The sequence below is a fragment of the Phyllobates terribilis genome, unplaced genomic scaffold (genome assembly GCF_046119375.1).
Source record: "Phyllobates terribilis strain yellow unplaced genomic scaffold, ASM4611937v1 Scaffold_1__5_contigs__length_1240528914, whole genome shotgun sequence".
NCBI classification, from domain to species: Eukaryota; Metazoa; Chordata; class Amphibia; order Anura; family Dendrobatidae; genus Phyllobates; species Phyllobates terribilis.
The window spans coordinates 567,116,862-567,134,143 of NW_027362761.1; the positions used below are offsets into that span (position 1 = coordinate 567,116,862).

At 42.1% G+C, this 17,282-nt stretch overlaps 1 protein-coding gene across 15 annotated transcripts in view; it reads right to left on the reverse strand.

Moving 5' to 3' along the window:
- The window catches only part of NEDD4L (NEDD4 like E3 ubiquitin protein ligase), a 334,412-nt gene that overhangs the window by 25,598 nt on the left and 291,532 nt on the right, over window positions 1-17,282 (reverse strand). For all 15 annotated transcript variants that reach the window (XM_073680895.1, XM_073680881.1, XM_073680907.1 and 12 more), the window contains 4 exons: window positions 14,124-14,201; window positions 11,945-11,999; window positions 4,589-4,647; window positions 1,214-1,279 (listed from right to left, as the gene is read on the reverse strand). In XM_073680895.1, coding sequence (XP_073536996.1) covers window positions 1,214-1,279; window positions 4,589-4,647; window positions 11,945-11,999; window positions 14,124-14,201 — 258 coding nt within the window. The remainder of the gene's footprint in view (window positions 1-1,213; window positions 1,280-4,588; window positions 4,648-11,944; window positions 12,000-14,123; window positions 14,202-17,282) is intronic.

Sequence of the window (17,282 nt, forward strand, 5' to 3'; positions counted from 1 at the left end):
AAAGTCCCATTATACTAGCCATAATGGCGTGCTCCATCATGCTTGATTTTACTAGTCAAAGTGACTCATTATATATTCCACAATGCCACATTATATCATCCTTAGTGCCCCATTTTAGTATTCAAAGTGCCCCATTATACTAGCCATGATACCCTATTGCACTAGATTCAGTCCCTCAAAAAGCTTGCTTATACTAGCCAAAGTGACTCATGGATATATGACCACGTTGCCACATTACACTACCAAGAGTGCCCCATTATATAAGTCAAGGTGCCCCCAATATACTAGCTACAGTGCCCTTTAATACTTGCCATAGACACAGATCAAATTAGCCAGGGTGGCCCATCACGCTAGCCAGGGAGGCCCATCACGCTAGCCAGGGAGGCCCATCACGCTAGCCAGGGAGGCCCATCACGCTAGCCAGGGAGGCCCATCACGCTAGCCAGGGAGGCCCATCACGCTAGCCAGGGTGGCCCATCACGCTAGCCAGGGTGGCCCATCACGCTAGCCAGGGTGGCCCATCACGCTAGCCAGGGAGGCCCATCACGCTAGCCAGGGTGGCCCATCACGCTAGCCAGGGTGGCCCATCACGCTAGCCAGGGTGGCCCATCACGCTAGCCAGGGTGGCCCATCACGCTAGCCAGGGTGGCCCATCACGCTAGCCAGGGTGGCCCATCACGCTAGCCAGGGTGGCCCATCACGCTAGCCAGGGTGGCCCATCACGCTAGCCAGGGTGGCCCATCACGCTAGCCAGGGTGGCCCCCATCATATTAGCCAGGGGGGCCCATTATGCTAGTCATAGTGACCCATCACATTAGCCAGGATGGCTCATTATGCTAGTCATAGTCAGGGCTGTGGAGTTGTCAGTAAGCCAAACCTCCGACTTCGACTCTAACTCTGACTCCTCAATTTCCATCTCACCGACTCCCTCATACACGGCTCATGTTTAAGTGATACATTTACTGTAGCACAGATTCATCTCAGATACAAGTCCAGACCCTCAGATCAGGAATAGCACAGACATTTATAGGACATTTCAGAACTTTCCTAAATTCTTATGAAAAAATATTCCCCACAAACTGCATTGTACTACTGTACCCAATTTATTGTCCTATGGAGTCTATCAATTTTGACCTTCCAAAACCAGCTCGGCGGCGATCTGCAGCAGGTTTTATCTATCAAAATGAAAGCAGAAAGCCGATGTGACACTTACAGGTTTTTTCAATTTCTTCCTGAAGTAGTCGTATTTTTGTTTGAACTCTCTGGAGTACGGGACGGCCTGTAAGACAAGGAAAGGTCAAGAATCAGGCAGGGAATTTTCTTTATAATCTTTTAAAAAAGAAACTGAAGTAAAATAAAGTAACATATAATAAAATAAATGAAAATGCCAATATGCCCAATCAATCATGAGTGCAGCTCTGGAGTACACAGTGACTGCACCAGCAGAATAGTGAGTGCAGCTCTGGGGTATAATACAGGATGTAACTCAGGATCTGTACAGGATCTGTAATGTAATGTATGTACACAGTGACTGCACCAGCAGAATAGTGAGTGCAGCTCTGGAGTATAATACAGGATGTAACTCAGGATCTGTACAGCATCAGTAATGTAATGTATGTACACAGTGACTGCACCAGCAGAATAGTGAGTGCAGCTCTGGAGTATAATACAGGATGTAACTCAGGATCAGTAATGTAATGTATGTACACAGTGACTCCACCAGCAGAATAGTGAGTGCTGCTCTGGAGTATAATACTGAATGTAACTCAGGATCAGTACAGGATAAGTAATGTAATGTATGTACACAGTGAGTGCGCCAGCAGAATAGTGAGTGCAGCTCTGGAGTATAATACAGGATGTAACTCAGGATCAGTACAGGATCAGTAATGTAATGTATGTACACAGTGACTGCACCAGCAGAATATTGAGCGCAGCTCTGGAGTATAATACTGGATGTAACTCAGGATCAGTACAGGATAAGTAATGTAATGTATGTACACAGTGACTGCACCAGCAGAATAGTGAGTGCTGCTCTGGAGTATAATACTGGATGTAACTCAGGATCAGTACAGGATAAGTAATGTAATGTATGTACACAGTGAGTGCGCCAGCAGAATAGTGAGTGCAGCTCTGGAGTATAATACAGGATGTAACTCAGGATCAGTACAGGATCAGTAATGTAATGTATGTACACAGTGACTGCACCAGCAGAATAGTGAGTGCAGCTCTGGAGTATAATACAGGATGTAACTCAGGATCAGTACAGGATCTGTAATGTAATGTATGTACACAGTGACTGCACCAGCAGAATAGTGAGTGCAGCTCTGGAGTATAATACAGGATGTAACTCAGGATCAGTACAGGATAAGTAATGTAATGTATGTACACAGTGACTGCACCAGCAGAATAGTGAGCGCAGCTCTGGGGTATAATACAGGATGTAACTCAGGATCAGTACAGGATAAGTAATGTAATGTATGTACACAGTGACTGCACCAGCAGAATAGTGAGTGCAGCTCTGGGGTATAATACAGGATGTAACTCAGGATCAGTACAGGATCAGTAATGTAATGTATGTACACAGCAACTGCACCAGCAGAATAGTGAGTACAGCTCTGGAGTATAATACAGGATGTAACTCAGGATCAGAACAGGATCAGTAATGTAATGTATATACACAGTGACTGCACCAGCAGAATAGTGAGTGCAGCTCTACAGTATAATACAGGATGTAACTCAGGATCAGTACAGGATCAGTAATGTAATGTATGTGCACAGCGACTGCACCAGCAGAATAGTGAGTACAGTTCTGGAGTATAATACAGGAGATAACTCAGGATCAGTACAGGATTAGTTATGTAATGTATATGCACAGTGACTGCACCAGCAGAATAGTGAGTGCAGCTCTAGAGCAGGAGTTACAGTGTGCATATATTACTTTACTTATCCTAGGCACACAATGATTGCTACTCCAGAGCTGCACTCACTATTCTGCTGGTGAATACTGGATGTACGTTAGCATCAGTACAAGATGAGTAATGGAATATATTTGCAAAGTGATTACACTTTTCATGTACATTAATTCTATATGGAAATGTGATCAAATTTAAGAATGCCCAAAGATAGCGTTACACAAATTATGCATTGCAGAAAATTATTTTTCAGGTTTAGTTCAAAGAAATTCATAAGGAAGATGAATTAAAAAAAATAAAAGATTGTAAAGCCTGTGGAGCATAAATGAGTATATGTGAGCGCTCACAGCTGCAGCCATAATGCGTATATATTATATTATATGTAGCATCTACAAGCCCCGAGACATCGTGACGGCTCCTCAGTTTCCCAGGTAACACCGGACTGACCGGCCGGATCTCCGCATTTCCCATTACTCGGACTAGATTAGTGCCGCAGGCTGGAGAATCACATTAACAGGTATTAATCCAGCAAGAAGAATTATCATCATCATCATAGGATATTTGTGGCACCTAATAAATTAGTATCAATGCAAAACTGAACCAGATTAGACACTTCTGATAGATACTAACTCTTGCACACCGGGCAGAGGAGCGAACCTCCCGACCTCCCGAAATTAGTGTCGGCAGATTCAAGGGGGAAATTTTTTTATGAATTAAATGGGCTGGAAAAAAAAAAGATTAAAAAATAAAGAATAAAATAGATTTGAGGCGAAACAGAGGTCACCTTGAACAATAAAAAAAAGTAAAAATCTATTTCAGTAGATTAGAAATAGTATAATTAGGACTGACACCTCTTCCACTACAGCCAACCCTAAATTTATATATATAAATATATAAATCTGTAAAATCTGTATTCAGTGACCACAGATTTTCACATTACTGAGATAAAAGATGACAGTTGGTGCTTATAAAATTCTATGGAGGGGGAGGAGCTACAGGCAGACAGACATTCTGCTACTAGTTCTATTGAAACTATAATTACAGTTCTCCATAGAACTTAATAATAGGAAAATCTGCATTCACTGAAGATACATTTTACTTGTGAATTGAGAATGAAAGATCAGTTCAGGAGGAGAAAGAAGAAATGAGCCTGCCCTGAACGAAATGAGCCTGCCCTGAACGAAATGAGCCTGCCCTGAACGAAATGAGCCTGCCCTGAACGAAATGAGCCTGCCCTGAACGAAATGAGCCTGCCCTGAACGAAATGAGCCTGCCCTGAACGAAATGAGCCTGCCCTGAAAGAAATGAGCCTGCCCTGAAAGAAATGAGCCTGCCCTGAAAGAAATGAGCCTGCCCTGAAAGAAATGAGCCTGCCCTGAAAGAAATGAGCCTGCCCTGAACAGGTAAAAATAGGAAGGAAGATACGTGACAAAGATCACAATGACCATGAAATCATAAGTATCTTCAGTACTGGCTTGCTTGACATTAAAGAATCATGACACTCTTCCAGAAACAGCGACACTCTTGTCGATAGGCTATGTCTGGTACTGCACCTCAGACTTAATGAATGGATACACTTGAGCTGCAATACCAGACATATTCTTTTCATAAGAATGGTGCCATTTCTAAAATAAAGTTTTTTTAATTCCAAACTTGTCTTCCTTCACTTCACTTACCGGCCCAGTGATTGCCGGATTCTGTAGTCGCGGGTCTTCCCACTGTGTTATTTTGTTATCTGCGAATAAAGTGCACAGAAAGTTTCCATTATAAATCTACCGACGTTATATATGCTCTCTGGAGGAGCAACTTCCATCTGACCGGTTCACATGTTTTTTTGTTTGTTTTTTTTTTTAAAGTACAAATCTGCTCAAAAGCATGAAAAAAAAATAAAATAAAATCAGTTTAAGTCAATAATGTCACACAACACATCTACATTAATGGCCTCTCTACTGCCCCCACTCAGCTCCGTTGAGTCATGAGTGTCAAGTTATACAGTGCTAACGTCAGCTGATACATTGTAGCAAACTACAAGCTGACTGTAGAAGGAGTTAACTGAGAATGTGTCAACAAAGGATGACTGTTCAAAACAAGCTCGGTGCACCATAGTGTGGCCAAATAGTTCAGCGCACCTTCCCATCTACTTGTTTTCGCCCCCTCCATCCTTTATATTGATTGACAGCTCTGCTTTTATAGAGAAGGGTGGAGAAACAAGGAAAACAATTAATGAAATGGTGAAGCGAGCGATTGTGCTTGGTTTGAACAGTCATTTAGTCCAGGAGTCAGCTGACTTCGAACCAAAGACCACATGTCTTGAATGTGCAGAGACACAGTCTGTAAAACGGTGCAACATTTTTTATGCAACCTAAAAATACAAAAAAATATTTTCAGCCAGAAATACATGCATTTAAGAAGAAAAAAAAAGTCCCTAAAGGTGGACAATCCCTTTAAAGTGTTGCGTCCAATCATAGAACTTGGCGGATGTTCACAGTCCTATTCCTGACCAACACTAATCTCTGATCAGTACAAGTAGGAAAAAGGTGGCGAAATAATCAGCTTTCCCAGACAACCCTAGACCACCAGGTATCATGGAAGTAACTTACATCAACCCAACTGGTTATAGACTTTAGGACTGGTACTATACATCTCAGTGGGTGCTAGTAGTAACTTCTTCATTGCCCTAAGCCAACAGGAACGTGGACACCACTTCATTACCCTCTTCTCTGCCCTAGACCACCAGGTATCATGGAAGTAACTTACATCAACCCTTTACTGGTTACAGACTTTAGGACTGGTACTATACATCTCAGTGGGTGCTAGTAGTAACTTCTTCATTGCCCTACACCAACAGGAATGCGGACACCACTTCATTACCCTCTTCTCTGCCCTAGACCACCAGGTATCATGGAAGTAACTTACATCAACCCTTTACTGGTTACAGACTTTAGGACTGGTACTATACATCTCAGTGGGTGCTAGTAGTAACTTCTTCATTGCCCTACACCAACAGGAATGCGGACACCACTTCATTACCCTCTTCTCTGCCCTAGACCACCAGGGATCATAGCAATAATATCATTATTGCCCAAGCCCACTAAGGAAGCAGATATTAAACCCCTCTCTGTTCTAGACTCCAGTAATGCTACTATAAATCACATTAATGAACTAAAAGCACGAGCACCTCCTACCACCATAGATGTAGGCAGTAACTCTTCACTGTCACAGACTGACAGCAATGCTGACAGGAGCCCCATTCATTGCCTTCACCATCCTGTTCTTCTTGACCACAAAATAAATTTGGCAGTAACTTCCCTAGACCAGCAGGGATGCTCAGTTCTAGACTCCAGGTAAGTTATAATATACCTATAAAATACCCTAGAGCACCAGGGACATTGACTAAATCCTTTTCTGCCCTAGACCACCAGAGAACCTGACAAAAACCAAAGATACGGACATGCTAAACCTCTCTGCTCTAGACAGCATGTAAGGAGTTTGATTTTAACTACTCTGTTGTAGACCAACAGGAATACTGTCACTAACCCAAGCATTACCCCAGGCCACCAGGGATGCTGTCATTAACACTTTGTCAGCAGGGCAGTAAAGGACATGGGCTGATAAACTATAAAGGCTGAGAAGGAACATTAACTATGTTTGTGGTACCAGACATGGCCACATGGCATTGTAGGATTGGGCAACTCTGCCATACCCTGGTACTTTTGGTCTTCTCCATCAGTAGTGCCCTTTATGTACAGTTCAAGGGTGTACTGTAGCTTTAAATACATTTGCAACATGAAAAGACAGTTACATTTGTTAAAACAATGGTGCAAGCACTGAAACTGTAGTGGATAAGGAAAACCACCGGGGGGTGTATTAACGTGTAGAGATCAATCATGCCACAATCCGAAAATAAAGTCAGGACACTGGTATTATCACATTGGCCACGCGGCAAAGTCCTACTGCCAACAGCTCAGACTCCGGGAGGTAGAGCCTAATTCAGACTAGGATTAAAGGGATTTCTGATGCTAAATGCTTCACCACTAAGGATTTATTTTGCCTACATGTAATGTTACTGCCGTAAAGGCGGCCACCAGTTATGCTCCTCTCTTCATCTAGTGTTTAATTTCCCTGCAGTGCCCCCACTGGAAGAACGAAACATTACATTCAAATTGAAAGTAATGGGCTGTCAATGGGTCTTTTACATTGAGATTTTTTTTTAATAAAGCAAACTTTGTAAATTAAAGAGGTTAAAAGCTTTATATGAATGAATGCTTAAAAGGGGTTGTCCAATACCTATAAAACCATTTATAAATATTTATCTTTAACCCCTAACCACTTTAGTAATTTGCGTCATCATAAAATTCCCGACTTTTTTTTTTTTTTTTCTTTTTTAAAACTCCCGTGACTACTTTTGAGGGGAGACTAAAACGGGACATCTCAGGAGGATGGCCGCCCTGTCACTTCTGAGCAGCTTCTATCAACCTCTCCCCCTTAAACAGGAGCGGCAGCGCTGCTTTCACTTACCACAGCTACTGTCACCACCATCCCCTGATGTCCTGTTTCGGGGTGGTGAGGGAGAAGTGACTGCAGCTTCAGGAGCCACCACCACACTCCACTTCTGTTTCAGGGGAACACCACTCCACTTCTGTTTCAGGGGACACCACTCCACTTCTGTTTCAGGGGACACCACTACACTTCTTTTTCAGTGGACACCACTACACTTCTGTTTCAGTGGACACCACTACACTTCTGTTTCAGTGGACACCACTACACTTCTGTTTCAGTGGACACCACTACACTTCTGTTTCAGTGGACACCACTACACTTCTGTTTCAGTGGACACCACTACACTTCTGTTTCAGTGGACACCACTACACTTCTGTTTCAGTGGACACCACTACACTTCTGATTCAGTGGACACCACTACACTTCTGATTCAGTGGACACCACTACACTTCTGATTCAGTGGACACCACTACACTTCTGTTTCAGTGGACACCACTACACTTCTGTTTCAGTGGACACCACTACACTTCTGTTTCAGTGGACACCACTACACTTCTGTTTCAGTGGACACCACTACACTTCTGTTTCACGTGGCATCTTCAGTGGACACCACTAGACTTCTGTTTCAGGGCGGTTACAGTCAATTCTCTATTCATCCCCTTGAAACAGGAAGTCATCAGGGGACGCCAGTGACAGTAGCTGTGGTAAGTGACTGCAGCTCCACTCCCTGATTACGTCCTCTTTCGGGGGATGATAGAAGATGTGGGGAAGTGACTGCAGGACCATCCTCCTGTGACGTCCCGTTTGAGACTCCCCACAAACTACACACCACAGGAAAAAAAACAAAACAACAGCTATAAGGATTAGCTATACACAGTGTGCAGAATTATTAGGCAAATTAGTATTTTGATCACATGATACTTTTTATACACGGTGTCCTACTCCAAGCTGCATAGGCTTGAGAGCCAACTACCAATTAAGTAAATCTGGTGATGTGCATCTCTGTAATGAGGAGGGGTGTTGACTACTGACATCAACACCCTATATAAGGTGTGCTTAATTATTAGGCAACTTTCTTTCCTTTGGCAAAATGGGCCAGAAGAGAGATTTGACGGGCACTGAAAAGTCCAAAATTGTGAGATGTCTTGCAGAGGGATGCAGCAGTCTTGAAATTGCCAAACTTTTGAAGCGTGCTCACCGAACAATCAAGCGTTTCATGGCAACTAGCCAACAGGGTCGCAAGAAGCGTGTTGGCCAAAAAAGGCGCAAAATAGCTGCCCATGAATTGAGGAAAATCAAGCGTGAAGCTGCCAAGATGACATTCACCACCAGTTTTACCATATTTCAGAGCTGCAACGTTACTGAAGTATCAAAAAGCACAAGGTGTGCGATACTCAGGGACATGGCCACGGTAAGGAAGGCTGAAAAACCACCACCTTTGAACAAGAAACATAAGATAAAATGTCAAGAATGGGCCAAGAAATATCTTAAGACTGATTTTTCAAAGGTTTTATGGACTGATGAAATGAGAGTGACTCTTGATGGTCCAGATGGATGGGCCAGAGGCTGGATCAGTAAAGGGCAGAAAGCTCCACTCCAACTCAGACGCCAGCAAGGTGGAGGTGGGGTACTGGTATGGGCTGGTATCATCAAAGATGAACTTGTGGGACCTTTTCGGGTTGAGGATGGAGTGAAGCTCAACTCCCAGACCTACTGCCAGTTTCTGGAAGACAACTTCTTCAAGCAGTGGTACAGGAAGAAGTCGGTATCGTTCAAGAAAAACATGATTTTCATGCAGGACAATGCTCCATCACATGCATCCAACTACTCCACTGCGTGGCTGGCCAGTAAAGGTCTAAAAGAAGAAAAAATAATGGCATGGCCCCCTTGTTCACCTGATCTGAACCCCATAGAGAACCTGTGGGCCATCATAAAATGTGAGATCTACAGGGAGGGAAAACAGTACACCTCTCGGAACAGTGTCTGGGAGGCTGTGGTGGCTGCTGCACGCAATGTTGATCGAAAACAGATCAAGCAACTGACAGAATCTATGGATGGAAGGCTGTTGAGTGTCATCATAAAGAAAGGTGGCTATATTCATCACTAATTTTTTTGGTTTTACATGTCAGAAATGTTTATTTCTAAATTTTGTGCACTGATATTGGTTTACCTGGTGAAAATAAACAAGTGAGATGGGATTATATTTGGTTTTTATTAAGTTGCCTAATAATTCTGCACATTAAAAGTTACCTGCACAAACAGATATCCTCCTAAGATAGCCAAATCTAAAAAAAACCCACTCCAACTTCCAAAAATATTAAGCTTGGATATTTATGAATCTTTTGGGTTGATTGAGAACATAGTTGTTCATCAATAATAAAAATAATCCTCTAAAATACAACTTGCCTAATAATTCTGCACACAGTGTATGGGGAGAATATTAGGGAATTTTATAATAAAGCAAATGACAAAAGTGGTTAAGGATTAAAGATAGATATTATTAAAAGGGCATTATAGGTGTCGGACAACCCCATTTAATGAATCCTACAACTTTCTTTATATCGTTTATGCTTTAATTTATTACCATTTTTAAGATTTCTGCTTGCTGTGTATGAAAGGGATAATTCTAGTTTTTATTTATAGACCACAAATCAGTACCGTTCAGGTGTCCAAATATCACTTGGATGTGGCACTTTAGAAAACAGTGATCTAAAAACTGCAGTCTCAGCCTCTGGATGTAAAGAAGATTGGTTTTATTCACCAACACCAAGCAGAGATTTGAACCGCAAAGTATATTATTAAAGTTGCTGAACTTTTCACTAAGTAGTTGTTTAATGATTTGTCCACTTTTTTGGTAATAAGTTCATCACAGCATATCCTGCTGCTGTAAATCCCAGCGATCGCCTGTTATCTGTGGGAAAACCTATTAGAAAGTGTCTAATTTTCCTACAGCGCCACTACAGTGTCCAATTTTCCTGCAGCGCCACCACAGCACCACCAACGTGTAATTGAGGCATTACACAATGAATAGCTATGGTTGTACTGCACAACATGTAGGGTCCTCCAGGAGAAGGGTCTATTCTCCTATCTGATGTCTAATCAATACGGTTTCCCAACAATTGACTCCAGCTACTGGATTTTTCTAAACATCCCCTTTAAGTTTTATTTGCATTAACACCCTTTAAAAACAGTTCCAATAATTGCTAAGTTACACTACATTTTAAAGAAGCTGCGTACACAGCATTTACCAAATATTAGGTAAATATTTTTTTGGATGGCAATACACCAGCTCTCGGAAGACTTTGTGATTACACTAAATTTACCAAAGCAGTATTCCGATCGGTTGAGAGGTACATAACAATGAATCCCACTGGGGAGCATTAATGACATCCGGCTAACAGCTGATTGCTTTTATTAAGATTCTACAGCTTTCCTAGTCCAATTTTGGGAAAAATTTGTATTGCACCCTTTGGTTCTGGGCGCCGGAGATCATGGACTTCCAGTTTTATGCATTGGCCATTGTGGTAACATCTCATCGTGTGACTTATTTTCCCATATCTCTGGTGTGGGGGCAAAGCAAGCGTACAGAATAAGTCAATATACACTGTAATTTATAAAATAAATCAATAAAAAAAAAAAAAAACACAAAACGTTGTTAATCTTCCGCAAACTCAAACTGAAACGTTTCAGGGAAGGTCAAATGCAAATACGGTACCGTAAGAGGGCACTACATGTCCGTTATCATTGTCTCCACACATCAACACTTGACTTCCTGAGTAAAGAGTAAGATCACATTGCTTTCATATCCCGACACTTGTAGAGGGAGAAAGATTCCTGGTGGCTGGGAGCAAGCCAGAAACATAGAAAATTGTAGTACTGCTTGCTGCCACTAGGTGGCAATGTAAAGGCCATTTCTCCACATAATTCTACGGAGAGTTAGAGGACTAGAACTCTAGTGCCACCTATTGACACTAGGGTTCTAGTCCTCTTCCTTTCTGAAGAGGTAATTTGCATATCTAAATTTCCCAGAGGAGCATGCATGGCGTACAAGTCTCTTCACTCTGACATGCCAGGCCTGGCTTGTCACTCTACACAAAGAGAAACCTTACCCCTTAGATCCAAATAAATCGGTATTGTAATTTGTATTATTGCCTGGAAAGTCCTTTTATATAATACGCTGTTACAAAAGTAACAGAGACGGGCCCCTCCATACAGAACGCCCACTAGAGATTGTAAGCTCTTGTGAGCAGTGCCCTCACTCCTCTTATATGAATTGGTAATGATTGCTACTTGTAGATGTATCCTACAGTGCTTCGGAATATGCTGGTGCTAAAGAAATTATTATTATTTATCGCTTTTTTTTTTTTTATAGTACTACTACTTTGATTGTCAGCTCTGCTACATCTATAAATCAACATTAAGTAGGCCACACGTGACCAACAAAGGAAAGTGTAGGGTAATTCAATTTTTCTACATTTTTAATATTAATATATATTTAATATTCTTATTATCAGGGCTAGAACATTACTTACTGTGATCTATGTAGAACGTTCTGCCGTCTAAGTGTATCCTCTCCTCCCAGCCAGGCTGCAAAAGAAAAACGACAAAGATCCATTACAATAAGAGGTAAGAGACACAGAAGATGGACAGCAGATTATCTAGTGGTTGTGAACGGTACTGCAAGCTTTTGGAAGAGAGCATGCAATACCAGTCACGACCATTATACGGCGCTTCAGTCAGCTAATCTGTAAGGGTCCCCAACAATCTTGCATTGATGACCTATCATAGGTATGAATTATCAATATTAAAGTCACAAAAAAACTTGAATAATCCCATAAAAAGTTTTACAACTTTCTAATGTACTTTTCTGCTTCAATCCTTCACCATTTTCATGATATGCGTTTGCTGTCAGTGAATGCCAACATTCGTTTCTATTCAGAGGCAGCAAATCTGTACACAGCGGTTCTGCTCTCAATGGATTAGTGGATACAATTGTATCCAGTCTAGAAAATGCTCTGTGAGCTAAATCTGGACTCTAAGGGCATACATTATAACAAACCAGCAGACAGATCTGAGCAGCTGCTGCTGATTTGTTTTAAATGGTCAGGTACTCTCTGGTAGAGGTGATGTAGTTAGTGTGGTCAGGTACTCTCTGGTAGAGGTGATGTAGTTAGTGCGGTCAGGTACTCTCTGGTAGAGGTGATGTAGTTAGTGCGGTCAGGTACTCTCTGGTAGAGGTGATGTAGTTAGTGTGGTCAGGTACTCTCTGGTAGAGGTGATGTAGTTAGTGTGGTCAGGTACTCTCTGGTAGAGGTGATGTAGTTAGTGTGGTCAGGTACTCTCTGGTAGAGGTGATGTAGTTAGTGTGGTCAGGTACTCTCTGGTAGAGGTGATGTAGTTAGTGCGGTCAGGTACTCTCTGGTAGAGGTGATGTAGTTAGTGCGGTCAGGTACTCTCTGGTAGAGGCGATGTAGTTAGTGCGGTCAGGTACTCTCTGGTAGAGGTGATGTAGTTAGTGCGGTCAGGTACTCTCTGGTAGAGGTGATGTAGTTAGTGCGGTCAGGTACTCTCTGGTAGAGGTGATGTAGTTAGTGCGGTCAGGTACTCTCTGGTAGAGGTGATGTAGTTAGTGCGGTCAGGTACTCTCTGGTAGAGGTGATGTAGTTAGTGTGGTCAGGTACTCTCTGGTAGAGGTGATGTAGTTAGTGTGGTCAGGTACTCTCTGGTAGAGGTGATGTAGTTAGTGTGGTCAGGTACTCTCTGGTAGAGGTGATGTAGTTAGTGTGGTCAGGTACTCTCTGGTAGAGGTGATGTAGTTAGTGTGGTCAGGTACTCTCTGGTAGAGGTGATGTAGTTAGTGTGGTCAGGTACTCTCTGGTAGAGGTGATGTAGTTAGTGTGGTCAGGTACTCTCTGGTAGAGGTGATGTAGTTAGTGTGGTCAGGTACTCTCTGGTAGAGGTGATGTAGTTAGTGTGGTCAGGTACTCTCTGGTAGAGGTGATGTAGTTAGTGTGGTCAGGTACTCTCTGGTAGAGGTGATGTAGTTAGTGTGGTCAGGTACTCTCTGGTAGAGGTGATGTAGTTAGTGTGGTCAGGTACTCTCTGGTAGAGGTGATGTAGTTAGTGTGGTCAGGTACTCTCTGGTAGAGGTGATGTAGTTAGTGTGGTCAGGTACTCTCTGGTAGAGGTGATGTAGTTAGTGTGGTCAGGTACTCTCTGGTAGAGGTGATGTAGTTAGTGTGGTCAGGTACTCTCTGGTAGAGGTGATGTAGTTAGTGTGGTCAGGTACTCTCTGGTAGAGGTGATGTAGTTAGTGCGGTCAGGTACTCTCTGGTAGAGGTGATGTAGTTAGTGCGGTCAGGTACTCTCTGGTAGAGGTGATGTAGTTAGTGCGGTCAGGTACTCTCTGGTAGAGGTGATGTAGTTAGTGTGGTCAGGTACTCTCTGGTAGAGGTGATGTAGTTAGTGCGGTCAGGTACTCTCTGGTAGAGGTGATGTAGTTAGTGCGGTCAGGTACTCTCTGGTAGAGGTGATGTAGTTAGTGCGGTCAGGTACTCTCTGGTAGAGGTGATGTAGTTAGTGTGGTCAGGTACTCTCTGGTAGAGGTGATGTAGTTAGTGTGGTCAGGTACTCTCTGGTAGAGGTGATGTAGTTAGTGTGGTCAGGTACTCTCTGGTAGAGGTGATGTAGTTAGTGTGGTCAGGTACTCACTGGTAGAGGTCCCAGGTCGTTTGGATTTAATGAGGCTTTAGTTCTCATATGAACAGGGAATTTCAAACGTGGATCTTCCTGCGAGACACGGAAATGTAATTAATGTAGTAATCATGGTAGACAAGTCAGAAAGATTTAGATATCACACAGATGGGAAGATGTAGAAGCTCATCCAGTAATTAGCTCATACAATGCATCAGTCACTGGGTAAATACATTACATTTCTGAATAGCAACGTTACTGTTCAGTGCAGCAAACTGTGCACATTTTATTGTGTGTATTGCTGTAGTTTTAAAATGTGCGATTTGACAGTACGGCTTGTACAAATGTAAGCGCGCTTTTCACCTATAAAAGGCAAAAAAACACATTGGAAAAAGCTGCAATATGCAGTATAATGCAATCATGACAATGCTTGTGACATTGTGTAAGAGTTAATTAAAGGGTTATCCCCAACTTGGCAAGTTATCACGAGTTGATCGTTCGGGGGGGGGGGTTCTCACTTCAGAGACCCTAACAATCCTGATAATGGGGGGGGGGGCTTAATGGTCTAGCTATAAGGAATTATGGCCATGCATCATGCACTTTACCCCTTCATTCATTGTCTATGACAGCAATGGAGATAGAGGAGTGCAGTGCTCAGCTAAGCTCTGCAGTCCCATAAACAATAAATGGAGGGGTTTCGCACATGTTCGGCAGTTGCTGTATTTTAAATGGGGTATGTCAGAGGCCATGATGATCAGCAAATTATATCACATGTCCTGTGAATTGCATACCTTGTTTGGTATAACTCTAACTCTATGATTATCAGAAATCTGAACGTCTTAAAAGAAAAAAAAAAAAGTTTGGGAAGTTTTATAAAAGTTTTTAATAGCGAATATAGAGGCCGAGGGTTCGAGACTAAAGCTGTGCAAATTAGCATATGTGCACAGCAGCGAGATATAGGCATGCTGCGACTGCTCAGCAGATTATGGTCATTTACTCCACATACTTATACTCTCTGCAGCACATCTCTCCGGCGCTCGCAGCACCTCTCTACTTTTGGGATTTAAGTTTTTACAAAAAAGATAAAAATTCTGATTGGGAATCTCCATACACACAATCCATTTATTTGGTTCCATAAATCAAATAAATGGATTACAATGAAAGGTATTAAGCTTCCAGTAAAAATACTTATGTCTGGTTCCGAAAAGTATAGTTTCTAGACAAAGTTGGATGATAATTTCTCTGGTTCAGTTTTTCCAGGACTGAAATTAAGAATTAAAAGTGGGTTGCGTAGAACAAGAAAATCCATTGCTGCTTTCTTATCAAAACAGCGCCCCATATGTCAGCAGGTTGTGTACTGTATTGCAACTTAGATGCATCCATTTCAATATAAATGAGCTACGCAAATTGTCTCTTCAAAAAGGAAGAGAACTCGAACTCTACCGCCACCTAATGGAAGCAGCGACTATAAAAGTCAATATAGACTCTTTAACGAGTTGTGCAATATGACTTAGGATAAAAGCCAAACCAGAATCTCAATTTGCAGACATGATGTTTCAGGGTGTTACCCCTCATCAGTGCAAAGTATGAAATCTGATTTGGGTAATGAGAGGCTCTGGACTGGTGTCTAAGGGGTAACGTTTCTCCTTTTAGAGAGTGACATGCCAGGCCTGGCATGTCAGAGTGAGGAGACTTATAAGCCATGCATGCTTGTCTAGGAAATTAAAAATGCAAATGGTCTCCTCAGGTGGCCCTAAAGATTTTGTCCTCTTGCTCTCATGGGAGCATGCATGGCTTATAAGTCTCCTCACTCTGACATGCCAGGCTTGGCTTGTCACTCTCCACAAGTACAAACGATACCGCTTCGACCCCAATATAAATGAGCTGAAAGACCAGACTACCCATGGACTATTTAGGAAGGAAAGCCATCATTTTTGTTCTAGTCCTATAGATAACCACATGGCTTCTGTTCACTCATGCCCCGGTTTACTTGGGACTGAATAGGGGCAAACGTGCATAGGAAGGGTTGATTCTAGGTTATTTAAGGTGAGCTCCTGGTCACTAAAATCAAGTTTAATGGAAAACCCATGCTTCACCGATCGGCAAATACAAGCGGCCATGTTATGGCTAATAACCGTTCTTAAAAACCAGATGATCCAAAAGGTGTTGTCCCAACTTAGCAAGTGATCACCTCTGCACAAGGTGTCGTTGGGGTATAAGTGCTGGGATCCCACCGACCGAGAGAATAGAGCTCTGAAATACCCAGTTTTAATGGGATGATATTCGCACGTGGGCACCCAAGCTCCACTCATTGTCACTTTGCCATCTCCGGCCGTCCCACTCACAATGAATGGAGCGGTGCTGGGCATGTGCGGCCATTGCTCCATTCAAATGTGGCACTTCAGAGCCCCTTTTTTGGGGATCAGCAATAGTCCCAGCACCTACTTCATGGCATGCAGATACTAATTGGCCTTTTGCCCTCTTAGTGCACCTTACAAAAAAACACTAGTTAAAAAGGGTTGTAGAGGATCAGTAAAAAACATGGCTGCTTTTCTCCAATAACAGCACCACGCCTGTCCAATGGTTGTCAGCAGAGCCTACCTGCAATACCACACTCAACCAGTGGACATGTGTGGCACTGTTCCTGTAAGCATGCATGGTTTTAATGTTCTTTGAAAACTTCTTTTAAAGGGTTAAGTTTTTTTTACTTAAAATATATATTTTTTGGATAAAAATCAGTTTTGCAGTTGGATTTTCATGAAAAATTTTGCAACTTTTGGTACTTAAAAACTTTATGCACATTTCTGTCTGCAGAATGAATGGACTGAGAATCTGTCAGTGAGCTATTCTAAGAGTATGTCATTCTTAGCTGTCCTTTTCTCAGCTGATTTAAGACCACATAAAAGTTCAGCTCAGCTTTGATGTGGTCAGTAATCAAACAGCACATAGAAACTAAAAATAAAAAATAAAAATAAAATTAAAGCAGAAAAAAAAAAAAGTTACACATTGCCTATCATTAGAAACTTACTGACTGATTCTCAGTTAACTTATTCTGCAGCCAGTAAAAATCAAAACTAAATTTTTAGTGAAATCCAATTGCAAAAAAAATGATTTCTAGCCCAAAATACATGCAACTAAAGCCTCTATATCTTTTAAAATGTGATTATTAAGAAAAAA